General features: G+C 58.4%; 3 protein-coding genes across 3 annotated transcripts in view; 1 reads left to right on the top strand and 2 right to left on the bottom strand.

Annotated features, from left to right (window-relative positions):
- Positions 1-11764, top strand: part of MEIOSIN (meiosis initiator) — a 38130-nt gene extending 26366 nt beyond the window's left edge. The window contains exons 6-14 of the mRNA XM_017874293.1: positions 865-1110; positions 2392-2500; positions 3927-4027; positions 5619-5774; positions 6155-6231; positions 8771-8971; positions 9043-9287; positions 10564-10653; positions 11197-11764. Of these exons, the coding sequence (XP_017729782.1) occupies positions 865-1110; positions 2392-2500; positions 3927-4027; positions 5619-5774; positions 6155-6231; positions 8771-8971; positions 9043-9287; positions 10564-10653; positions 11197-11344 (1373 nt within the window). The 3' untranslated portion in view covers positions 11345-11764. The remainder of the gene's footprint in view (positions 1-864; positions 1111-2391; positions 2501-3926; positions 4028-5618; positions 5775-6154; positions 6232-8770; positions 8972-9042; positions 9288-10563; positions 10654-11196) is intronic.
- A 229-nt stretch (positions 11765-11993) lies between these two features.
- SIX5 (SIX homeobox 5) lies at positions 11994-16507 on the bottom strand. Its single transcript, XM_017874346.1, has 3 exons — positions 15253-16507; positions 13560-14365; positions 11994-13314 (listed from the first exon to the last, which is right to left on the bottom strand). Exons 1-3 carry the CDS (start codon positions 16056-16058, stop codon positions 12704-12706), a joined length of 2223 nt encoding a protein of 740 aa, XP_017729835.1. The 5' UTR covers positions 16059-16507; the 3' UTR covers positions 11994-12703.
- Positions 16508-16914: 407 nt separating this feature from the next.
- The window catches only part of DMPK (DM1 protein kinase), a 12611-nt gene continuing 4838 nt past the window's right edge, over positions 16915-24687 (bottom strand). The window contains exons 5-15 of the mRNA XM_017874273.1: positions 24127-24275; positions 23749-23842; positions 23305-23511; positions 22825-23222; positions 20253-20305; positions 19800-20050; positions 18938-19095; positions 18737-18834; positions 18519-18565; positions 18138-18227; positions 16915-17804 (exon numbers count right to left, since the gene is read on the bottom strand). Coding sequence (XP_017729762.1) covers positions 17652-17804; positions 18138-18227; positions 18519-18565; positions 18737-18834; positions 18938-19095; positions 19800-20050; positions 20253-20305; positions 22825-23222; positions 23305-23511; positions 23749-23842; positions 24127-24275 — 1698 coding nt within the window. The 3' untranslated portion in view covers positions 16915-17651. The remainder of the gene's footprint in view (positions 17805-18137; positions 18228-18518; positions 18566-18736; positions 18835-18937; positions 19096-19799; positions 20051-20252; positions 20306-22824; positions 23223-23304; positions 23512-23748; positions 23843-24126; positions 24276-24687) is intronic.

Raw genomic sequence — 24687 nt, 5'->3', positions numbered from 1 at the left:
ATTTGGGGTTCACTGGTCTATGGCAGAACCTGGAAATCAGTATTTTTTCTTTTGTTTTTTTTGAGACAGAGTCTCGCTCTGTCCACCAGGCTGGAGTGCAGTGGCACATCTCGGCTCACTGCCCCCTCTGCCTCCCAAGTTGAAGCGATTCTCCTGCTTCAGCCTCCCAAGTAGCTGGGATTACAGGCGCCCGCCACCAATTCTCAGCTAATTTTTGTATTTGTATTTTTTTTTTTTTTTTGAGACGGAGTCTCGCTCTGTCGCCCGGGCTGGAGTGCAGTGGCCGGTCTCAGCTCACTGCAAGCTCCGCCTCCCGTGGTTTACGCCATTCTCCTGCCTCAGCCTCCCGAGTAGCTGGGACTACAGGCGCCCGCCACCTCGGCCGGCTAGTTTTTTGTATTTTTTTTAGTAGAGCGGGGTTCACAGTGTTAGGCCAGGATGGTCTTGATCTCCTGCCTCGGATCCGCCGTCTCGACCTCCCAAAGTGTGGGATTACAGGCTTGAGACCACCGCGCCCGGCCAATTTTTGTATTTTAGTAGAGGACAGGGTTTTTACCATGTTGGGCCAGGCTGGTCCTGAACTCCTGACCTCAAGTAATCTGCCTTGCCCGGCCTCCTGAAGCGCTGGGATTACAGGCGTGAGCCACCGCACCCAGCCTGCCTGGTGTTTTTTAAAGATCACAAGATGATTCTCACACGTGGAAGGGGTTGAACAAAGGGGCCTGTGATTGAGGATCTGGGCATACCCATACCGGGCCAGGCATAGCTTTGACACAGACACGGACATTTCCCACCTGAACCCTATTCTGGTGACAGGCAGGTGACCCCCAGACCCCTCTGACACCTGAATCTCTGCTCCACCAGAAAGCCAGACTCGGACCCCGAAGCCTCGCCGCTCCCTGGCCCTGAGCAAGCCTGAGAAGCTGGTGACCCCATCCCCAGACCAGAAAGGAAGCAGCACAGTGGGGACCACCACCCCTCCAAGTTGCCCCGACTCCTGCGGTCACCCAAGGCCTGCATCATCCTCACCTCCAGCTGATAGAAAAGGAGGACAGTCCCAGCTGACGCTGCTGGATCTGGCCGAGGACACCATCCACTGTGGCATCTCGAGTGGGTCTCTTTCCTCACTCTGAACTTACTCTTTCATTGAGATGCCACTTTGGGGGCACCTGCTGTGTACCAGACACAGTACCAGTAGTGAGGGCTGCAGTAATGAATAGGAAACACTGCCTCTCACTTCTCAAGCTTGTGGCCTTGCTCTGGTGGTCTTCATCGCAGGCTGTGTCGTGGCTGTAAGGGTGGGACGAGATCAGCATCGTCTTGTGTGGGTTTCCCATCACAGAACCAGAGAGGAGGGCAGGGCCTCCACCTCAGGCCTCACTGGGCTCTCCTGTACCCCAGTCACTGCACTGGTTTGGAAAAGGTGTGGTGATGTGTTCAAGCAGAGAGCTAGGCGAGAGGGAGGGAGTTCGGAGCTCGAGGTTTTGAGGCCTCAAGTCATCTCGTTCCTCTATTTATTCATTCAGCCTTTTCTTTTTTCTTTTTCTTTTTTTTTTTTTTTTGAGATGGAGTCTTGCTCTGTCGCCCAGGCTGGAGTGCAGTGGCATGATCTCGGCTCACTGCAACCTCTGCCTCCTGGATTCAAGCGATTCTTCTGCCTCAATCTCTCGAGTAGCTGGGACAGGCGCCTGCCCCCATGCCTGGCTAATTTCTGGGTTTTTTTGTTTGTTTGGTTTTTGGTTTTTTTTTGAGATGGAGTCTCACTCTGTTGCCCAGGCTGTAGTACAGTGGCACAATCTCAGCTCACTGCAACCTCCTTATCCTGGGTTCAAGTGATTCTCCTGCCTTAGACGCTCGAGTAGCTGGGACTGCAGGCGCATACCACCATGCCCAGCTAATTTTTTTTGTATTTTTAGTACAGATGGGGTTTCACCGTGTTAGCCAGGATGGTCTTGAACTCCTGACTTTGTGATCTGCCCGCCTTGGCCGCCCAAAGTGCTGGGATTACAGGCATGAGCCACCGCACCCAGCTTTAACTTTTGTATTTTTAGTAGAGACGGGGTTTCACCATCTTGGCCAGGCTGGTCTTGAACACCTGACTTCGTGTTCCACCCGCCTCGGCCCCCCAAAGTGCAGGGGTTACAGGCGTGAGCCACTGTGCCCGGCCCCCATTACAGCTTCTGATAGGGATGTGGGATTCAAAAAACCCAGGGGTGATTTGGGGCACCCCTCTGCCTCACACCGATGCGATGCCCTGCATCCTGAGGTTTGGACTAGGATTGGGGAGTGAGAGGGTGTGTGGCAGAAGCTGGCACCCCTTTGTCCCCTGCGTCTGGGCTTCCTGGAATTTGGCCCAGTCCCCAGGCATGCTCACCCTGATCTGCCCCTTAGGCTGCTGGTGCCAGGGCAGTGTCCAGGATGACGTGCCTTTCCCTGCGCTCCTGGCCCAGGAAGATGTGGCGAGGATCCATTTTCTCAACAAGACCCAGCGCTATCCCAGGTAAGGGAGTCCCCAGGGCACTGACTGCGGTGCTGAGGGGTTTGGTCTGGCGTGGGTGATGGGTAGTGGGAAGAGAGGCCAAGTCGTGTCCTCTGCGGGTGCCCCTTGAGCACCAGTGGGGGCCCAGCTTTGTGCCTGCCACTGTGAGCTCACAGGAAAGCCTGACCTCCCATTTCCTGGACATGATCACAGCTTCCTCACCAGTCTCTCTGCCTCCTCTATCTCCCCTCCATCCCATCCTCATGTGACCACATGGCTTTTCCAACACAGAGACCTTGACCATGGAGGTAGTGGCTTAATGCCTTTCCTCAGTGCCTGCAGCATAGAGTCCAATATCTTTTTTTTTTTTTTTTTTTTTTTAAAGACAGGGTCTTACTCTGTCGCTCAGGCCGGAGAGCAGTAGCGCAATCATAGATCACTGCAGCCTCAACCTTCAGGGCTCAAGCAATCCTCCTGCCTCAGCTTCCTGAGTAGCTGGGACCACAGGCACACACCACCACACCCAGCTAATTTTTTTTATGTTTATTTTTTGTAGAAATGAGGTCCCCTTACGTTGCCTAGGCTGGTCTTGAACTCCTGGGCTCAAGCAATCCTCCCACCTCAGCCTCCCAAAGTGCTGGGATAACAGGTATGGGCCACTGCACCTGGCCCCGATATTTTACCTGGCCTGTGAGACCTTTAGTGGCCCCCAACTCACCTCGTCAGCCCTCTCTCCTGCCCTTCACTCATGACTCTTTTTGTTTTGTTTTGTTTTGTTTTTTTGTTTTGTTTTTGAGACAGAATCTTGCTCTGTCACCCAGGCTGGAGTGTAGTGACCGGATCTCAGCTCCACTGCAAGCTCCTCCTCCTGTCCTCCTCCTGGGACTACAGGCGCCCGCCACCTCGCCCGGCTAGTTTTTTGTATTTTTTAGTAGAGACGGGGTTTCACCGTGTTAGCCAGGATGGTCTCGATCTCCTGACCTCGTGATCCGCCCATCTTGGCCTCCCAAAGTGCTGGGGTTACAGGCTTGAGCCACCGCGCCCGGCCCACCCATGACTCTTACACTTCACACAGCCACACATTCACCATTCCCCAGAAGCCCTGCACCAGCCCCTCTGAGCTTCTCACATTCCGGTACTTCTTCCCGGGTAGCCTGCTTCCCTGTGCCCCTGGAAAACCACCCATCCCTCAGGCTGAGCCCACTGCCTTCCACTGGCTCATCCTCCAGTGCCCTCGGTCACAGCACTGCCCTGTCGTCTGCAGCGCCTGCTTACGGGCTGGGCTCTCCTCATGAGACTGTAAGCTCTCTGAGGATGGGAGCCTCAACTGACTGAACTTTACGCCCCAAGCACTCCCCCGGGGGCCAGTGCAGAGTGCCAAAGGGGCCCTGTAGCAGTTTCCAGTCCGGGGCCTGTGTGTCTGACTCTGAAACTCCACCTCTTGCAGGCAGAAGCTGGTGTTCTATGATTCCAGCGAGGATGTGGACAAAGGGTCCCTAGATGCTGACCCTTGGCTTCCTGCCTGGACCCCAGAGAACAGCCCCCAAGGTGACTGCAACTCTGTCTTTCCTTCTTGTAGGCTGGTGTGGGCCTTCCCATACTTTCAGTCTGAGGATTTCTATGGAAGAGGGTAGGCAGGAAAGGGAATGGAGATCCCCTAAGCACAGGGAAGGCAAATATGAAGTGTACCTGCCATCTCTCCACCACTGCTGCCATGGCAGACATTGCTAATCAATCACCACTCTTTCCTTGAGTCCAGACATTGCCTCAGAATCATTCTGGGTCTTTTTGGTTTGTTTGTTTTATTTTTTGAGATAGGATTTCACTCTGTCATCCAGGCTGGAGTGCAATGGTGCAATCTCAGCTCACTTCAACCTCTGTCTCCTGCCTCAGCCTCCCAAGTAGCTGGGATTACAGGTGCCCACCACCATGCCCGGCTAATTTCTGTATTTTTAGTAGAGATGGGGTTTCACCATGTTGGCCAGGCTGGTCTCATACTCCTGACCCAAGGTGATCCGCTCGCCTCAGCCTCCCAAAGTGCTGGGATTCCAGGCATGAGCCGCCCTTCCGACCTCTTTTTGTGTTTTTGTTTTGTTTTTTCTTTTGAGACAAGTTCTCACCCTGAGGCTGGAGTGCAGTGGCACAATCACAGCTTACTGAGGCCTCCAGTTCCTGGACTCAAGGGATTGTCCTGCCTCAGCCTCTCAGAGAGCTGGGATTACAGGCACATGCCACTACTCCCGACCTCAGAATCCATTTTTTTTTTGAGACGGAGTTTTGCTCTTGTCACCCAGGCTGGAATGCAATGGCGCTATCTCGGCTCACTGCAACCTCTGCCTCCCGGGTTCAAGTGATTCTGCGTCAGCCTCTGAGTAGCTGGCATTATAGGTGTGCACCACCACACCTATATTTTTATATTTTTATATTTTTAGTAGATAGGATTTCACTATGTTGGCCAGGCTGGTCTTGAACTCCTGACCTCAAGTGATCCACCCGCCTCAGCCTCCCAAAGCGCTGGGATTACAGGCATGAGCCACCACACCTGACCTCAGAATCGTTCTTATTGTAGAGCTGCAGACAGTTACAATCAGCCTATGGGATTTTGTACATTATAATATTGATTTTGCTTTTTTTTGGCCATCCCTGACATAATGCCAAACATCACTTCGCTTCATTTCTTCTTCTTCTTTTTTTTTTTTTTAATTTTGAGAAAGGGTCTCACTCTGTCACCCAGGCTGGAGTGCAGTGGCACGATCTCGGCTCACTGCAACCTCTGCTGCCAGGTTCAGGCGATTCTCCCGCTTCAGCCTCCTGAGTAACTGGGACTTACAGGCACATGCCACTACCCCCAGCTAAGTTTTGTATTTTTTAGTAGAGACGGGGTTTCACCGTGTTAGCCAGGCTGGTCTTCAATTCCTGACCTCAAGTGATCTGCGTGCCTTGGCCTCCCAAAGTGCTGGGATTACAGGAGTGAGCCACCGTGGCCAGCTGCCTCTTCATTTCTCCAATCAAGAATTCAAAATGAGAAAATGAGATTCGCTTTCCGAAGCATCAGGCACTGTCTCTTCAACGCCAGCTGCTGTGCTGGGGCAGAGGGTGATCTCTGGCCACACCCCTGAGTCTGCTGTTTCCTTTCCAGGAAGCCCACTGTCCCTGGGGCCTCCCCAGATTGATGTCTGGAGTGGAACAGGCCACCCAAGTGAGATCCTCGGGCTCAGCCCTAGCCTTTTCAGCTCCCCAGGGAAACTGCTGCCAGACAAGATCTTGGAGGATGGCACAGAGTACCTGACCCAAGGTGAGGCCTGGGCCTGGCCCTGATGCTTAGTTCATTTGGGAAGCATACGGTGGCCAGGCCTGCATGGGGCCGTCCTGGGTCCCCAGGGTGAATCCTGCCCTGGCCCTGCCTCAAGGAGCCCACAGCCTAGTGGGGGAGCAGCCACAGGCTGGTGTGGTGCGTGGGTGGCTTTAGAAGCCCATAGCATGACTTGGGCTCACTTCGTGTGTTGGAGGTGACCCAGGGGAGTGGGCTGTGAGCGGGATTTGGACACAGAGTGGGAGATCCTGAAGGAAAACGCCAGAGACGGGGATTCCAGCTAGCAGGGACAGCGTGGCCGAAGCTTGGCGGTGTGGGAGAAGCATTTCTGCTCTGGCAGCCCCTCTGGTCTCCCTCCCTAGCAGCTTTCTTTGAAGAAGTGTGCTTAGATCTGGAGTCTTCACCTTCAGCCTGCACGCAGGAGGCTCTGCTGGAGAAGGTAGACATCCTCTGCCCCTCTGTCTACAGACACATCCATCCGTCTTTCCACACACGTCACTCACAGCTTCATTCACTCCTCCACTCCCTCACCCTTTTTTCAGCTGCCATCTACCCATCTGTCCTTCCACTCATGCTTCTCCTCATCCTTAAAAACCCCCCACCCTCTGTGCACCTGCCGGTGGCCACCAGATGCTGGCTCTGTGCTGGGCACGTGGAATGAATTGCACAAAAGGATAAAAGGATAAAACTTCCAGGTACCCATAGAAAAAAAAAAGCCAACTATTTAATTAAATTAATTAATGTATTTATTTGAGACTGAGTTTCCCTGTTGTTGCCCAGGCTGGGGTGCAGTGGCGTGATCTCGGCTCACTGCAACCTCCACCTCCCGGGTTCAAACAGTTCTGCCTCAGCTTCCTGAGTAGCTGGGATTACAGGCGCCTACCACCACACCCAGCTAATTTTTGTATTTTTAGTAGAGATGGGGTTTCACCATGTTGGCCAGGCTGGTCTCCAACTCCTGACTTCAAGTGATCTGCCCACCTCGGCCTCCCAGAGTGCTGGGATTACAGGTGTGAGCCACCGCACCCAGCTTCCCACATCATTTTACAACTATTCTACGAAGGAGGGTCTCATGTGGCCCCATTTTACAGATGAGGAAACTGAAATCAAAAGACTAGGCTGGGCACAGTGGCTCACACCTGTAATCCCAGCACTTTGAGAGGCTGAGGCGGGTGGATCGCCTGAGGTCAGGCGTTCGAGACCAGCCTGGTCAACATGGGGAAACCCCATCTCTACTAAAAATAAAAAACTTGGCTGGGTGCAGTGGCTCAAGCCTGTAATCCCAGCACTTTGGGAGGCCAAGACGGGCGAATTACGAGGTCAGAAGATCGAGACCATCCTGGCTAACACGGTGAAACCCCGTCTCTACTAAAAAAATACAAAAAACTAGCCGGGCGAGGTGGCGGGCGCCTGTAGTCCCAGCTACTCGCGAGGCTGAGGCAGGAGAATGGCGTGAACCCAGGAGGCAGAGCTTGCAGTGAGCCGAGATCCGGCCACTGCACTCCAGCCTGGGCCACAGAGTAAGACTCCGTCTCCAAAAAAAAGAAAAAATACAAAAATTGTCCGGGTACAGTGGCTCACGCCTATAATCCCAGCATTTTGGGGGCCGAGGAGGGCAGATCACCTGAGGTCAGGAGTTGGAGACCAGTCTGGCCATCATGATGAAATACCATCTCTACTAAAAATACAAAATTAGCTGGGTGTGGTGGTACATGCCTGTAATCCCAGCTACTCAGGAGGTTGAGGCAGGAGAATCGCTTGAACCTGGGAGGCGGAGGTTGCAGTGAGCCGAGATGGCGCCATTGCACTGCAGCCTGGGCAACAAGAGCGAAACCCAGTCTAAAAAAAAAAGAAAAAAAAAAAATTAGCAGGGCGTGGCTGGGCGTGGTGGCTCATGCCTGTAATTCCAGCACCTTGGGAGGCTGAGGTGGGCAGATCACCTGAGGTCAGGAGTTTGAGACTAGCCTGACCAATCTGATGAAACCCCATCTCTACTAAAAATACAAAAATTAGCTGGGCATGGTGGCGTGCACTTGGAACCCCAGCCATGCAGGAGGCCGAGGCAGGAGAATCGCTTGAACCTGGGAGGCAGAGGTTGCAGTGAACTGAGATCACGCCATTGCACTCCAGCCTGAGGGACAACAGCAAGACTCCATCTCAAAAAAAAGAAAGAGAGAAAGAGAAAGAGAGAGAGAAAGAGAGAAAGACAGGGTCTTGCTTTTGTCTGCCCAGGCTGGCTGGAGTGCAGTGTCACCAGTCCATAGATCAGTGCCTTGAACTCCTGGGGCTCAAATGACGCCTCCCGCGCAGTTCCCCAGGGTCAGCTGGGAATACAAGCATGTTACCCCACCATGCCCAGCTTGTTTTTTTTTTTTTTTTTTTAACTTATTTTACAAATTTAATTAATTTAATTTCTTTTTTTTTTTTTTTTTGAGGACCGAGTTCTCACTGTTTGTGAGACAGTCTCACTGTGTTGCCCAGGCTAGAGGGCAGTGGTGCGATCTCAGCTCACGGCAGCCTCCGCCTCCTGGATTTAAGTGATTCTTGTGCCTCAGCCTCCAGAGTAGCTGGGACTACAGGCGCCCACCACCACACCTGGCGAATTTTTTAGTATTTTTAGACAGGGTTTCGCCCTGTTGGCCAGGCTGGTTTTGCATTCCTGACCTCAGGTGATTCGCCCGCCTCAGCCTCCGAAAGTGTGGGGATTACAGGCATGAGCCACTGTGCCTGGCCTTTTTTTTTTCTTATTTTTTGCAGAACGAGGTCTCGCTATGTTGCCCAGGCTGGTCTGTACCTCCTGGCCCCACCATCCTCCTGCCTCAGCCTCCCAGAGTGTTGGGGTTACAGGCGTGAGCCACCACACCCTGCCAATCTGAGCTGCTGCTAATGCTCATGTTATGTCCTAGAAAAGCAGTATTGGGGGGATGAAGGGGCACCACTTGTCTCCCCTCCCATCTTTCTCCCTCGTCATGCCCCAGGACACAGCCTCCAAGGCCCCCAAAGACCCTCCTGAGTCCCACAGCCTGCACCGGTCCTCTGTCTCGCTGGACCACTGCTACCTCTCGCTGAGCGGGAATAGCAAGGTGCCATCCAACTCTAGCTCCAGCTCCAGCTCTAGCTCCAGCTCTAGCTCCAGCTCGGAGGACAGCGACTCAGAGCCCCTGTGGAAGCAGCGAGAGGTGAGAGACACGGCCACACGCCAGGGCCGGCCGGGCCTCCTTCCTCTCTCACCACCCTCTCCCTCCCCTAGGATATGCAGGCCAACCCTGCGGGCATGCCAGGCTCCAGCGAAGAGGACGAAGACACCACATGGACCCCCACCCGGCCGACCTCACCCCTGCCAGCAGCCGAGAAAAAGGTCAGGAAGGGCCAAGCAGCCAGGGCCCCTGTGAAGCCCAAGGAGAAGAAGAAAGGCCCCTGCCCACCCCAGATGAAGAAGAAGTGTGTCAATGGCTTCATCATGTTCTGCAGGATGAACCGGAAGCAGTACATCCGGTGGGTAGGGGGTCCGTCTTTGGCCCTGGGGAAGGCCCTGGCTTTGTTCTCTGCCCGTAGCCTGGCCATGCCGCTCCTCACAGCTGTCTGACACTTTCTCCCCATCCCAGACCCTACAAACTCTTCCTGGACCACCATTCTTCCCCAGAATTGAACCCGGCCCCATCGTATTGGACAGGATCCATCCATCGTCAGTGCTGAAATCCAATTCAGACTTTAGACTTCAGAAAAAAGGACTTTTTTTGGGTGGGGGGGGGATGGAATCTCACTCTATCGCCCAGGCTGTAGTGCAGTGGCACAATCACGGCTCACTGCAATGTCTGCCTCACGGGCTCAAATCACTGCAACCTCTGCCTCCTAGATTCTCCTGCCTCAGCCTCCTGAGTAGCTGGGATTACAGGCGTGCCACCACTCCCGGCTAATGTTTGTATTTTTAGTAGAGACAAGGTTTCACCATGTTGGCCAGGCTGGTCTCAAACGCCTCACCTGCGTTCCTGGTAGCGAGACTTTGTTCAAAAAAAAAAAAAAAGGCCAGGCACAGTGGCTCATGCCTGTAATCCCAGCACTTTCGGAGGCTGAGGTGGGCGGATCATCTGAGGCCAGGAGTTCAAAACCTGCAAGTGATCTACCTCCCTTGGCCTCTCAAATTGCTGGGATTACAGGTGTGAGCCTCAGGCCCAGCAAGAAAAGGAAATGAATTGACTTATATAACCTAGAAAACAAGGGCAGGTATAGACTGCCTTGAGATGTAGTTGGTTTCAGGGCTCACACAGGCTGTCTGGAATCTTTGTCCTTTTCGCTCAGTTCCGCTGTCTTCTGTGCTGGCTTCATTCTCTAGCAGGCAGGGTCACCCCAGGAGGCGCAGGCTCGGGTCCTGTCCCCCACCCAAGCGACCCTGGGGGGAGCAGAGGTCTCTGAGGTTTTAAGCAAAGTCCTTGGGACTGACTTTGGTAGATCTCGTGCCAATCCTGAACCAGTCACTGTCAGGCCTGGAACCAGGGGATGGGGAGGTCACCCCAAGCCACAGAGAAGAGCTCGTTCCTTTACAGGAAGATCCAGATGTGGGGGCCAGGAGCGGTGGCCACAGGTCCCCTGCACTCTCCTGGGATGCCGGATGCCCCCTTGTGAACAGCCACTGAGTCCAGCTCCCTCTGCATCCTCAGCTCCAGAGGGTGGTCTTTGAGGCCTTGTAGACCCACAAGTCTAGGAAGGGTCTGAGTTCTCAGTCAGGGTGTCCTGCAGGCCTCTCCTTACCTCATCCTTCTTCCTGTCCCAGATCCTGTCCTGGAACCGCTTCTACAGCTGCCACCAAGGAGCTGGCCCAGCTGTGGCGGGTGATGACCCAGCAGGAGCGGAGGCCATACTGGTGAGAGGCCCCGGCCCCGAGGTGAGGGTGGGGGGTGGAAGGGTCCCCCTGCCCCGGAACCTGCTCTGTCTCTGGAGCCCTGGGTGTCACGGCATGGGGGACTGGGCGGAGGAATTTGCGTGTTATCCCTTCTTATGAAACCCTTGGGAGTGACACAGGTGTAGGGGTGCCCCACCACAACTAAGCTGGGGAACAGCTGAGCCCGGACAAGGACCCCCAGCCCCAATTCCTTTGCGTCTCTGCCACATGAGTTTCTTGGGGTGTGGTCTGATTTTCCTGTCACTTAGCCACCTCGACTCCCCCGAACCCTGTCCCCTCCACTTTCAAGGAGCTGCCACCTGCCCTGGCTCCTGACTTTGAACACATCCCAGAGCCCTTGGCTGAGTCCCATTTTACAGACCAGGACTTGCTGGCCCCAAGGCTCGCCCAGTAGAGTCTAAAACGGTGGCCCAGGCCACTGCGGGGGGCACAGGATTGGGGGTGGGACAGGGATGCCCGGGAGGCGAGTGAGGAAGCTGGGCCGTCCTGCCGCCGTCTCCCCAGCACCAAGGCTCGCAGGTTCAGCCGCCAGCACAACCGCATTGTGAAGCAGGATGGCTCCAGCAGCGAGGCTGAGGATTGGGAGACGCCCAAGCCCTTCTACCAGCTGCTGGCCGAGAAGGCCTTGCCGCTGCCCCCGCACATCCAGTGAGAAGGGGCGGCCCCCTCACCTCGCTCCCCTCACCCCTCATGGCAACCACAGCTCTTGCTGGAAGCCAGGACCCATCAGTGAACTTGTCCCTCCTGGGCCTCCAGCCCGTGAGAATGCAGGTCCCATGGGACTGGGGAGGGGGGCACTGATTGGCCCCAACTGCTGAGCACGTTTGCCTGGAGCACCAGTCGCCCGCAGTTGCCTCGATTCTCCCCCAGGCTTAGGAAGGAAACCCAAAATGAAATGTGGCGTGTTGGAAGGTGAAGTTTACCCACCCCTCTCCCCTTCCCGTCCCCACCCGAGCCACACAGTTGCAACCCTGTTCATGCTCACCTCACCCTACTTCTCCCTCTCCTGTTCTATTTTTAGACTATTTATTGTTTTAAATAAAATAAAGCAAGTGGAACCTTTGTTACCAGCAAGAGAAACAAGGGCAGGCCCTCCCGCGTTCCCTGCTGCCCCACTGGGGTGCTCCTTCCACCCTCATCTGGAGGCCTGTGGCTTGCACGAGGCCTCATTGCCACCCCTTCCCAGCCACCCTGTGCATCTGAACGCAAACCCCTCTTCCCCCCCGGGAGGCAGCAATGGGAAGGCCGGGTGTGTTCAGTGCTCCTTTGGACAGCCCCTGGAAGGCACCCCACACCCCTGGTGGTGGTGTAGTCCGGTAACTTTATTTTAATTGAAAATGGAGGCATAACATGTCCTAGAAAAATAAAGATTTAGAATACAAAGGAGACACAGTGGCAGGGCTGCCCCCAGGGATGAGGGAATCTTTGGTCTGGGCCAGATAATGAGGACAAGGGCTTGAGTCCAGGAGAGCTGGTGGGGAAGACCCCACCTCCCCACAGCTGCCCCTCCCGCCCCAGCAGGAAATGCCACGCTGGGGAGGGTCTCCAGTCTTGGGGGCGCGGGGCTGCCTGTCCTCCACCTTTGGATTCCAGACAGTTGTGACAACACCAGCTATCAGCAGAGCTATTAATAGTGTTTCAGGGAGTGACAGGGAGAGGGCTCTGGGGGCTGGAAGTCCGGCCCTGGGGCAGGGTGTTCCACTCACAGCTAGTACCAAGTGGAGGGGGCAGGGCCCCTGAGTCAGGAGCCTGGGTCCCCCATGTATATGGCAGGGCACAGCATGGGGAGGGCTGTAACAGAGAAGCTTCCCATCCAGACGGGGAGGGAGACCTGGACAGGAGGCAGCCAGGGACGTGACCCTGGGCACCACCAGGGCTTGGAGAGGCCACCCGGGCAGAAGGATGTGGTGGCTGGGGTCTTCAGCAACCGTGTTTCTGGGGCCCCCTCCTCCCACTCCTGTCCCTGTGTCTTCAGCACCATTGTTGGGAGAGGCCACAGGGCCGCACTGGGTCACAGTTCCAAGGGCTCCTCCACAGGCACCGACTGGAGCTGGGTCAGAACCTTGGCCTCAGCTTCTAACCCCTCGTCAACTTCACCCCCTGCAGTGGCCCCCAGGAGCAGCCCCTCGGGGTCGGGGTCCGGCAGCCTCAGCACGGTGTGGGGGGCCTGTGTCCCCAGCCCCTTTTCTGCTTCCAGCAGCCCCTCTGTTCCTGTGCTTAGTTCCAGCCCTGCTGGCCAGACAGGCACAGCCGCGGGTGACAGCATCAGCCCCTCCGGTGGGGGCACTGGGAAGTTGGGAAGGAGGCCAGTGGAGTCAGGGGAGAAGGGCAGGCTGGTGCTGGAGGTGGTGGCAGCGGCGGGGGGTGGCTGCTGCGCAGAGAGGGTGCCTAGGGTGTGAGCCTCTGGGAGAGCAGGGCTGGGGGCCACCGGGAGGCCTCCCTCGGGCACGGAGATGGCTGTCTCTGGCTTCAGGGGCAGGGCCAGGCCAGGAGCTGGCGGCAGGACCTGGGAGACGAGCATGCTGGTGGGAAAAGTGGCAGTGAGGATGATCTTGCCCTGCTGCACGGCCACACCCGTCACGATGGGGCTGCCAGACACAGGGTTGGCCAGGAGGAAGTTTCCTGTGGGGAGAGAGGGACCGAGCGCAGGTGAGAGCCAGGAGAGCCCGCCAAGCCAAGCAGAGGTAGAGACTGTGCGGCTGGAGGGCGGGCAGAAGGAGCCTTCCAGTGGGCCTTGTCCTCGGGGCACTGAGACTCGCCAGGGATGAGATGCCCCCCGGGAGCCCACTGACAGCTCCTCCCTCTGAGATGACTGCACCCCCTCCCCTGGCTCTCACCCAGGCCTGAGGGAGGGAGATCGGGAGTACCTGGGGCAGTGGCCGAAGGCAGTTGCAGGGCGGTCACGCCCACCCCAGAGTTGATGAGGTGCACGTTGGCAGGGCCTGCTGCAGCTGCCACTTTCACAGGGCTGCCTGGCCCGGCTGCCAACAGCTGCAGGGGCCCCACAGCCTGAGGCAGGGTCACCACCTGCGAGGTGGGCACTACCTGGGGTAGGTTCAATAGCGGGGAGGTGGGGCTCAGGCCTGCGGGGTACCCTGGGGGTGGGGAGAGTGGTACCACTTGTGGGGCAGCCACAGCAGGCACTGGCCCGGGGGGAAGAGGAAAGGTGGCAGCTGGCGGGGGGCCAGGCACCACTTGGGCCAGGGGCCCTGGGACCTCCTCTCCAGGGGCTGATCCTGGAGCAGCCACCTGGGCCCCTTTGGTCTCAGGGGCCTCTGGCTGAGCCTCCTCCAGCCGTACCTCCCCTGTCTGAGGGTCCAGGACCAGGGAGGTCTTGGCCTCGCTGGCCCCCTGAGGGCTGGGCTGCGGTGGAGGGGCACCCCCGCCCCCAGTGAGCAGCAGCGGGCCCAGGCTGGAGGCCTCGCCCAGAGCTAGGCCGTTGATGATGACAGGGCCCCCGTTGAGGAGCACTGCTGGGGAGCTGCTAGCCGCCAGGAAGCTGCCGTTCACCAGGATGGAGGAGGAGGCCGGACACGGCGCAGGAGGGCTGGTCCCTGCCAGGAATATGGAGCCCTGGGCAGCGGCCTCGGCGGACACTGCGGCCACCCCTCTCTCCAGGTTCTCAGGACTTCGGCTGGACTCGTCCTCAGTCGTGGGATTCCCATCAGACTCGCTGGCAGGAGAAATGGCTGTCAGCTGGGGTCCCTTAGCCTGTGGGGCCTCCCACAGAGCCAGCCGGCTGCTCCCCCCACTTTCCTGGCCCAAGTTTCGGTGGGTCATTCCAGGGGTTATGAAGCCTCTCTGAGACCACCCCAAACCCCAGGGCCTTTTGCAAGTCCTGCATGGACACCACTGCAGAGAAGCGCTGGGGAGGGAAGAAGCCCTTGCTCTCCCCCGCCTCAGCCTCGGGTCCCCAGAGGCTGAGCTCCCAGGTTGCCCTAAAAGTTCCTTGGTTGGGTATAAAGGGCGAGTGCCCTGGAGAGAGGGAGCAGCAGCCGCCAGCACAGTTCCCGGTGCCCTCCCCGCGGGGCGTCAGAGAAGGGAGAGGCCGGCGCTCAGGGTGGGAGGGGAAGGGCTTGGGTTACAGGGAAACCGGAGCTGGGGAAGGTTCACGTTTCACAACAAAGGCAGACGATGAACCACGCCGTCGGGACTCGGAGGGGTGTGGGGCGGGTGGGTAAGAGTAACGGTCAGTGAAGAAAGGGGCTGGGAGGCAGCCCCTGCGCGGGCTGGGGGTGGCCACAGGCCCCTGCCCCCTTTCCGCAGCCCCTCTAGTGCCCCCCGCGGTGTGGTTCCCCAACACCGATGGGATTGGGGCAGGAGCTCCGAGTGGAGCCGCTGGAAGAGGAGACGCGCGGGGCAGTGATGCCGGGGAGAGGGCCCGGGCGGGTGTCTGTCCCGTCCACGCTTAGTCCCCGCGCCCCGCGGGCTCCCGGGGTTGTGAGCGGGAGGTGTCCAAGGACCTCGGCACGCCGGCCCCAGTAATAGGCACGGGGAAGGAGGGCTGGTGGACGGCATGTCCCCAGGAGAGGGGGACTTGCGCCGCCCGAGGCCCCTCACCTCTTGCAGGGCGCGCCGCCTCCGGCCCCGGTCCGGTCGCGCTGTCGCCGGTTCTTGAACCAGTTGCTGACCTGCGTGAGCGAGAGGCCGGTGAGCGTGGCCAGGCGGCGCTTCTCGTCCGGCGTGGGGTAGCGGTTGCCGCGGTAGCAGGCCTTGAGCGCGGCGCGGGAGCGCTCCTTGAAGCAGTAGACTGTCTCCTCGCCGTCCCAGATGGTCTTGGGCAGCGGGAACTTCTTGCGCAGTCGATACTTGTCCACTGCGCCCAGCGCGCGGCCGCGGGCCCGCTCGGCCTCATGGTAGCGCGCGCGCAGGTAGAGGTCCTGCAGGAAGGCGTGGTGGGCGGCGGGGAAGGGGCGGCTCTCGAGTAGCCGGTAGAGCTCGGCGTACTCGCCCCGCTGGAAGGCCACCAGGGCCCGCGCGCGCAGCACCGGGTCGCTGCCACGTAGGCGCTCGGCCGGGGGCAGTGCGCCCAGGAAGCGGCTCAAGCGGCCGGCGTGGCCCGCCTGGAGCAGTGCCTCGCAGACGCACGCCACCTGCTCGGGCGAGAAGCGGAGGCCCGTGGGCGGTTCGGCAGCGGCCTCGGGGGGCGACCCGGGGACGCCCGGGGATTCCGGGCCCTCCGCTCCCGCAGCCGCTTCGCCCGCCCCGGCCCCGGCCGCCGCCGCCGCCTCACCCTCGGCCGCCTGCAAAGTCTGCAAGAGCTGGCGCGCTTCCTCCTCCTCCTCTTCGGTCGCCGCCGCCGCCGCCGCCACCGCCTCCCCCCCGGCCGCCGGCCCCGCGCTCGGCTCCGCAGGCAAGGTAGCCATGTTTTGCAACTTTGGGAAGTTCCTCCCTCCTTCTCTTCCTCCCTTGGGCTTTCCCCAGCGCCCTCCCCCGCCTGTCCCCCCTTTTCGCCCCCACTCCCCGCTGTTCTCGATATTCTCCCTGGCCGACCCTGCGCCCTACGCCGGGAAGGCGAGACCCGGGTCTCTGTCCCCGTGTGTGTGTCCGTTCCCCTCCCGTCTGTCGGTGATTCTCCCTTTGTTTTCCCTCCGCCTCTGGCCGCGCTTTCTGCCTCCCCCCAGCGTGTGCTTCTAGCTCAGGGCCTCAGTTTCCCCATCGGGACAACGCAGAAGGTAACGGGCCGTCCAGCAGGGCTAAGGGCGCGAAGCCTCCGCCCCGAGACTGAGCTTCTGCACGCCTCCGTCTCCAGGGTCCTCTGCAGGCCCCCACATTCCCCATCTCGGCCTGCGCTCCGCCCCTCGGAATTCCCGGCTCCGCAGGGGGGGCGGGTCTGGCCGGGAGGAGGGGCGGGGAACGGGCTAGAAAGTTTGCAGCAACTTTTCTCGAGCTTGCGTCCCCGGAGCTGATGCGCGTGGCGTGCGCAGGCGCAGTGGAAGGAGGATGGCCGCGCGCTGCCAGCCCATCCCCCCTCTTCTCGACGCTCGGTGGCACAGCTGGGCCACAGCTGGGCCGGGGCGGTGCCTCCGGGTGGCCCACTCGCCCTCCTATTGGCCGGACGCCAAAGCCCCGCCCTGTGGCTTTTCCTCCCGCAACCCTGATTCGTCCGCTTCGCATCCCGCTAGCTCCTCCCAGACCTTCGGCCGCCTCCACTCGCCTTCGGATTGGTCCGCTGCGCACCTCCTGCCCACTACGCAAACCGCGGACTGCGGAGTCCAGAGCTTTGAGCAGATGGAGGGCCATTTATTCGCGAGGGTCGGGGGTGGGGTCCTAGGTGGTGACAGACAATAAATACCAAGGAATATCGGGGTCTCAGTGCATCCAAAACGTGGATTGGGGTGTTGGGGGTCCTGCAGCCTGTCACCAAGTCGGAAGACGAGGTCAATAAATATCCAAACCGCCGAACCGGTCAGAGCCCGAGGCTCCGAGAGCAGCGCACGTGAGGAGGGGGGCGCGGGATCCCCGAAAAAGCGGGTTTGGCAAAAGCAGATTTCCCGAGTAAGCGGGCAGAGGTCGCGCCAGACGCTCCCCAGAGAGCAGGGCGTCATGCACAAGGCAGGATTTGCAGTTTGCGAACCGACGGTAGGTGAGGGTGCGTGGAAAGTGGAACACGGACGACCCGGCTTGCTGCCTTCGCAGGCCTGCCGTTTGCCCATCCACGTCAGGGCCTCAGCCTGGCCGAAAGAAGTCGTCTGCGATCCCCCCACCACCAGCAGCAGCAGCAGCAGCAGCAGCAGCATTCCCGGCTACAAGGCCCCCTCGAGCCCCGTTCGCCGGCCGCGAACCCGGCCCCTCCCTCCCCGGCCGCTAGGGGGCGGGCCCGGATCACAGGACTGGAGCTGGGCGGAGACCCAAGCTCGGAGCGGTGTGAACTGGCAGAGGGTGGGCGCGGCTTCTTTGCCGTGCCCCGGGCGCTCAGTCTTTCAACGGGGCCCCGGAGTCGAAGACAGTTCTAGGGTTCAGGGAGCGCGAGCGGCTCCCGGGCGGCGCCAGACTGCGGTGAGTTGGCCGGCGTGGGCCACCAACCCAGCGCAGCCCAGGGCGGCGGCACGAGACAGAGCAACGGCGAACAGGAGCAGGGAAAGCGCCTCCGATAGGCCAGGCCTAGGGACCTGCGGGGAGAGGGCGAGGTTAACACCCGGCATGGGCCTCTGATTGGCTCCTGGGACTCGCCCCGCCCACGCCCATAGGTGGGCCCGCACGCCTCCCCGCGCCCCACCCCCGCCCCAACAGCCGGCAGCTGTTAGTCCACTCGCACGCCTCGAATCCCGTCTGAACTCGTCATTGGCTGCTTCCTAGCGGCCTGTGTTGATTGGCTGCCCGAGGATCCGCCCTCCCGCCGTGGGCCCAGCCCTGCAAATGCGCAGCTAAGCGGGTGGCACGGGGCTGGTGGAGCGAGGGGCGCGGCGGCGGCGGCGGCGGGGGGCGTGGGCAGCCGGACGTACCCTGGCAGGGAGCAGCAGGTGGCGGCGGTGCATGGGGCCTGGCCCCACCAGCGGGCACTGGCCCAGAGCCACGGCCGGGGGGCCATCTAGCTGGAGAGAGAAGGGACAGGTGACCCGATCGGAGCCCAGCCCAGCCCTCAGCGGTGGGGCGAGAGACAGCGAGGGGAATCGAGGCCGGGGAGGTTATCTAGGGAGATCCCGGAGGGAATCTGGTGAGCCTTGAACGGAGGGAGATCTGGGGCTGAACGAAGGGCTTCTGCCCTCCAAAGTCGCAAAGACGTAGTAGGGTGAGCCCTGTATCTGGACGGGGAGACCAGGAGCGAGGGAGGGATCTGTAGAGTGGGCAGCAGGTCTGAGGCAGGAGAAAGAGAGGGGTCTTACATGGGAAGGTGGATCCGTGGCCCGGGGACTGGGGACCCCCGTGACAGCTGGAAGGAGAAGAAAGAGGCATAGGGCGCGTGGAGGGGCGAAGGAGGGCGGTGGCGTGGCGTGCCCCAGCGTGGGTCCCTTCCCTCCTCCAGGTGTCTATACATGCCCCGCAGAGCAGACGGCCCACCTCCTCCCGGCCTTCCGGGGAAGGGGACACATGAGGGACTCGCCTGTGGCTCCCTCTGCCTGCAGCAATTCCATCCGCTCCTGTAACTGCCGTACGTGCGCCTCTAGGTCCCGGTTCCGAGCCTCTGCCTCGCGTAGTTGACTGTGGGGAGGTAAGGACGGTGAGTCGGTCTGAGTCGGACGAGTCGGACGAGAGGGGCTGCCAAGGGTTGCCATGGGCCCCGCGCCCCGGCCCCAACCCCGACCTGGCAAAGTTCTGGTTGGCCAAGCGGATGGCCTCCATCTCCCGGCTCAGGCTCTGCCGGGTGAGCACCTCTTCCTCCAGGGCCTCCTGGAGCTCCCGCAGCGTCACCTCGGCCTCAGCCTCTGCCACAGGGATAGCCGCTGGAACTGCCACTTCAGCCTGTGTATGGGGACCGGGCTTAAGGCTGCCTGTGGCTCCTGGAGGACTCAGAACTTGGGCACTGGTTCCAGGCTAGGGATCCTTGCTTGTCCCCTACTTCTCCGTCCCCTCAAAATTTCTGGAATCCCCACAGCTCCTGCAATGATCCAAGCCCCCTCCCTTCCCTACCTCCCTCAGCCCCTTCTCTGAGTCTGGTCCTCTAAATCCACACAGGGACCAGAGGGCTGGTCCTCAAACACTAATGCAACCTATGTCCCTCTGCTGCTCAAAATCCCTCCAGCTCCCTAATGCCCTCACGACAAAAGGCCTTGCTGGGTTTTGTTTCCTGCTGGCCTCTCCAGCATTCTCAGGAACAATTCAGCCAAACAGGAACAAATCAGGATTCCCACCTGCTCAAGGCCTTTGCCCTTGAGGCTCTCGCCTGACCACCTGCCACCTTTCTTTCCATGGCTGGCTTCTCCTTCAGGAGCGTTCAGCTCAAAGATCAACTCCTCAGATCCCCACCAACACACACAGCCTTACTTAATGCCCCACTGTAACTACAGAGACCGTGTCATGTCTGAAGTAACCTTGTCTCTCCGTGGTTTCTGTCTGCTTCTGTTCAGGAAGTCCCCAGAGGGCTCTACAGCACACGCCACCCGGGAAGCCCTCACCTTTTCTCTCCTGCTTGCTACTGACGGACCCCCTCCCCTCCACCAACTTACTGTTTCATCCCGTGGGGACACTGAGGACTCCAGGCTAGGCACTTGCACGCGTGGCTCAAGCAGCTGCTCGGCCTCCAGTTCCATGGGTGTGGGGCCTGGGACCTCACTGTCCCTGGGGAGAGGGGGTGGGGAGGGAGATGGAATGCTGATTCTCTGGTGGAGAACCAGAACTCCTGGCCTGTAGGTAAGGGGCAGCTGCTTCAAAGACCTCCTGATTTGAGGAAGGGGAGCGACAGAGTGAAGAGAACAGTCTCAGGTGGGCCAATGGCCCCTCCTCTGCTTAGGAAAAGCCTTGCCCCTCCCCTGGCCTTGGGCCCCTGGGAGCTGCTCTTTGTAAACCTCCTGCAGGGACTCGGGGTCCAGACCCCCATGTTCTAGGGTCAGCTCGTCTCCTCTCTTGACATGTGATCTCTGCAGACCCCTCTTCTTAGGGCCGCAGGACAGGGAGGCCACCTGATGAGGGAGACTGCTTGGCTCTGGCCACCTCCACAGATGTGGTCCTAAGACTGGGCATGAGACCCCAAGATGGCGACTTGAGGTCAGCACACCCCACTCAGTTGTGGGAAGGGGACAGCTCCTCCCTAGGGTACGAAGTGCCTGTCCCCACCAACCTAGCAGTCCCTCCTGTGGGAACATGGCTCAGGACCTAGCTATCCTGGGCATGCATCTGGGCTCCAACAGAGGATGTGTGTTCAATCCTGACACATCCTCTGTTGGAGCTCAGATGCATGCCCAGGAGCAGTTCAGAATCGAGTTAGAGTTCATTAATAGTAAGGTACAGTATTTGTAATGTTGTCCAGTAATAAAAGCTGATTAGAAAACCAACTGTTCTCTTAGACAAAGTAGCATGAAAAAGGAGAAAAAAAACAACAAAACACCTGTTCTCCAGTATTTAAACATGTGTCTGGGCACGTGTGAGCCACTGCCATCTGGTGAGCTCACATCGACTTCCTTTTCCTTATCTGTATTTTCTTTTTTTTTTTTTCTTTTTTTTTCTTGAGGTGGAGTCTCGCTCTGTCGCCCAGGCTGGAGTGCAGTGGCTGGATCTCAGCTCACTGCAAGCTCCACCTCCCGGGTTTACGCCATTCTCCTGCCTCAGCCTCCCGAGTAGCTGGGACTACAGGCGCCCGCCACCTCGCCCGGCTAATTTTTTGTATTTTTTTTTAGTAGAAACGGGGTTTCACCGTGTTAGCCAGGATGGTCTCGATCTCCTGACCTCGTGATCCGCCCGTCTCGGCCTCCCAAAGTGCTGGGATTACAGGCTTGAGCCACCGTGCCCGGCCTCCTTATCTGTATTTTCTAATTTACTTGTGATAAGCAATGCATTATTTGTGTAATTAATACTTTTTTTGAGACCAGGTCTCACTCTGTTGCCCAGGTTGGAATCTATCATGGCTCACGGAAGCCTCAAACTCCAGGCTCAAGTGATCCTCCTACTTCAGCATCCTGAATAGCTAGAACTGCAGGCACAGACCACCATGCCTGGCTACATTTTTTCAATTTTTTGTTATATTTTGTTATCTCATTATATTGCCCAGGCTGGTCTTCAACTCCTGGGCTCAAGCAATCCATCCACCTCAGCCTCCCGAAGTGGTGGGATTCCAAGCGTGAGCCACCATGCCCAGCCTATAAATTAATACTTTTTTTTTTTTTNCGACATGGGAATCTACCTTCCTATGAGAGAGGGTGAAATACAGAAGTCAAATAATAAAGATTATTTCCTCATCCTCACCTGATCCCAGGCAGGCTGGCCTCAGCTCTCTCCAACGTTGTTTAGATTTCTTTTAGAACAGTTGTGAGAAGACCATACATCATCAGCCCTCCAGCTGGATTTAAGAGGCGATTTTAAGTGGTGCCTAGGATTAATAAGAAGGCTCAGGAGAATACATGCACACTATTTAGGATAAATATTCCAGTCCTGTGTTTACCTCCATATTTCTAAATAATATGTCAATACTCTCTTTGTGTTTTTTGTTTGTTTGTTTGTTTGTTTGTTTTTTGAGGCAGAGTCTCACTCTGTCGCCGGAGCTGGAGTGCAGTGGCCGGATCTCAGCTCACTGCAAGCTCTGCCTCCCGGGTTCACGCCATTCTCCTGCCTCAGCCTCCCGAGTAGCTGGGACTACATGCGCCCGCCACCTCGCCCGGCTAGTTTTTTGTATTTTAGTAGAGACGAGGTTTCACTGTGTTAGCCAGGATGGTCTCGATCTCCTGACCTCGTGATCCGCCCGTCTCGGCCTCCCAAAGTGCTGGGATTACAGGCTTGAGCCACCGCGCCCGGCCACTCAATTTAATTTTATCTTATTTTTGAGACAGAGTCTCTCTCTCTGTTGCTCAGGCTGGAGTGCAGTGGCACAATCACAGCTCACTGCAGCCTTAACCTCCTGGGCTCAAGCAAGCCTCCCAGGTCGGCCTCTGTAGGAGCTGAGTATACAGGCATGCGCCACCACACCCAGCCAATTTTTTAAATATTTGTGTAGAGATAGGGTCTCACCACATTGCCCAGGCCAGTCTCGAACTCCTGGGCTCAAACAATCCACGCGCTTCGGCCTCCCAAAGTACTGGGGTTACAGGCGTGAGCCACGGCGCCTGGCCCCACCATTTTTTCTTGTATCCTGTTGCTTCCCTTCAGGGTACCTGCCACACTCTCCATAATTCTCTAATTCTCTAGACTGCAAGTGGATGAGGGCAGGGACCAGAGATGATCTGGTCAGTGCTGGATCCCCAGTATTGTCCAGCAAAAGGACACCCAGAGCCAAGCAAGCATTCCACGACAGCTTATTACACGGTGAAGAGAGCCGGCCCGAGGGAGGAGGAGTCCTCTCCTGCTTCTCATCTCTCGAAGTCTCAGCTCAGATAGCTCCCCACTCCAGGAAGCCCTCCAGGAGCTTCCTTGCTGAGTCAGGAGCCCCCAACCCCCTGCACTCCATTGTCTCAGCCCTGACCATTCTGGGGCTTCACTGTCTGAAGACTGGTCTGTGTTTCCCCACTGGCCTGTAAGTCTAGGTCACTGCTGGGTCCTCAGCACTAGATGGGCACCCAGCAGGTGCTCTGGGGAACGAGTGATTCAGGACCCCAGGAGGTAGGCACTGTCCTTACTCCAACTTTATGGAGGGAGCATGGGGAGGTTCCCGCAGTCGAGCAGGGGCCGCAGGTACCTACCCCGCCCCCGCTCACCATGGCAGTGAGCCCGTCCTCCACCAAGTCGAAGTTGCATGTGTCGGTGGCACCTTCGAAATCCGGTGTAAAGGGGGGCATGCTGTCTCGGAGACCATCCCAGTCGAGGCCAAAGAAGAAGGGATGTGTCCGGAAGTCGCCTGCTCCACCGCGGCCCAGCCGTGTCTCCGGGGGACACAGCAGACGCAGGATGAGGTCTTGAGCCTCCTCAGGGACCCCTTCATCTGTCAGCGGCAGAGAGAGGTGCTCCTGCTCAGAGAGAGAGAGAGAGGAGGCAATAGTTGGGGAGCGCCTACTTGGAGAGGCCAGGGCTCCCTGGGGCCATGCTCACCTTGTAGTGGACGATCTTGCCGTAGGTCTCCGCCGTGGAATCCGCGTAGAAGGGCGTCTGCCCATAGAACATTTCATAGGCGAACACACCCAGCGCCCACCAGTCACACTCGGGCCCGTAGCTGCCTGTCCCAGGCCCACCGCCCACAGCCTGCAGGATCTCGGGGGACAGGTAGTCTGGGGTGCCCACAGCCACCAGTGACCGCACCTGGACCAAAAGGAGCAGAGCGAGGCTTGGGCCCACCAGCTCTGGGCCCTCCTTCCAACCACTCCCCAAATGCTTAGCCTCTCCCTCTGCCTGGTCTAATGCTCTGCCACACAGATGCACACTTAGGCCTAGGTCACCTCCTCCTTCCCCCTCCAAATCCAGTCCTGCCCCCACACTCTGCACCTCCCATCCCTCATTAGCAGCCCAAGTTGCTCCGTGGCCAGGGCACTGGCTCACCGTTCCATCTGCCTGCAACTTGAGACAGGAGCCGAAGTCGGCCAGGCGGATGTGGCCACAGCGGTCCAGCAGGATGTTGTCAGGTTTGATGTCCCTGCACCGAGGAAAGGAGAAGGGTGGGATAAGTGAACCTCCCTTCTGTGGTCCCACCAGGCTCTGCCCCTCTGGGCAGTGCCACCTGGGGCCCCACTTCCTTGGGTTCCGCCCCTGTAGGGATTCTACAGTTCTGGACCCTACTCCCAGGCACGCCCCAGTGGGCCCCAACCAAGGAGGTCCCTCTCTAGGCCCTGGCCTCTCTGGGCTCTGACCTTCCAAGAACCCTGCCAGGGAACAAGCTTGCTATCCCCTCGCCCTAGCCCTCGGCCATGCCACACCCACCTGTGCACGTAGCCAAGCCGGTGCACCGAGTCTATGGCCATGACAATCTCCGCCAGGTAGAAGCGCGCCATCTCGGCCGGAATCCGCTCCCCAAACTTGCTCAGCAGTGTCAGCAGGTCCCCACCCACGTAATACTCCATGACCAGGTACTGAGAAGGGGTTCGTCATAGGTGGCTGGTAGTCCCGAGGCCCTGATCCATCACGGATGGCCGGGACAACCACTCCCAGAGACACCCCATCCCTGGGCAGAGACCTGCAGCCCCAGCCCAGAGATAACCAGAGATCTGCCGGGCCAAATCAGAGACCACCTGCGGCCCCCACCCCCTGCCCCTCGAAAAAAAACACAAACAAAAAACCTTTCCTGGAATGTCACTGGGCAGATTCACTCCCCCTGAGATGTTCTGGGAAAGAGAACTCAGAGACCACCCAACACCCAGAGAATAGGTCCCAGACACTCCCTCCCTAGGCAGTGGCCCCGTTAGAATTTCTGAAGACCTATCCCATTCCAGGTAAGAGACCCCCCCAACAGAGACATCTTTTTTTTTTTTTTTTTTTTTTTTT

This window comes from Rhinopithecus bieti, unplaced genomic scaffold, assembly GCF_001698545.2.
Source record: "Rhinopithecus bieti isolate Rb0 unplaced genomic scaffold, ASM169854v2 scaffold_7888, whole genome shotgun sequence".
Taxonomy (NCBI): domain Eukaryota; kingdom Metazoa; phylum Chordata; class Mammalia; order Primates; family Cercopithecidae; genus Rhinopithecus; species Rhinopithecus bieti.
Note: the sequence above shows the minus strand (reverse complement) of the source record. Positions and strands in the feature narration are given on the sequence as shown.

Coding starts and splice junctions, on each gene's coding strand:
- SIX5 (XM_017874346.1), bottom strand. CDS start 16,058: ATGGCTACCTTGCCTGCGGAGCCGAGCGCGGGGCCGGCGGCCGGGGGG. Junction 14,366..15,252: donor GGCGGCGCGCCCTGCAAGAG/GTGAGGGGCCTC, acceptor TTCTCCTGCCAG/CGAGTCTGATGGGAATCCCA. Junction 13,315..13,559: donor GCCTTCGGCCACTGCCCCAG/GTACTCCCGATC, acceptor CTCTCCCCACAG/GAAACTTCCTCCTGGCCAAC.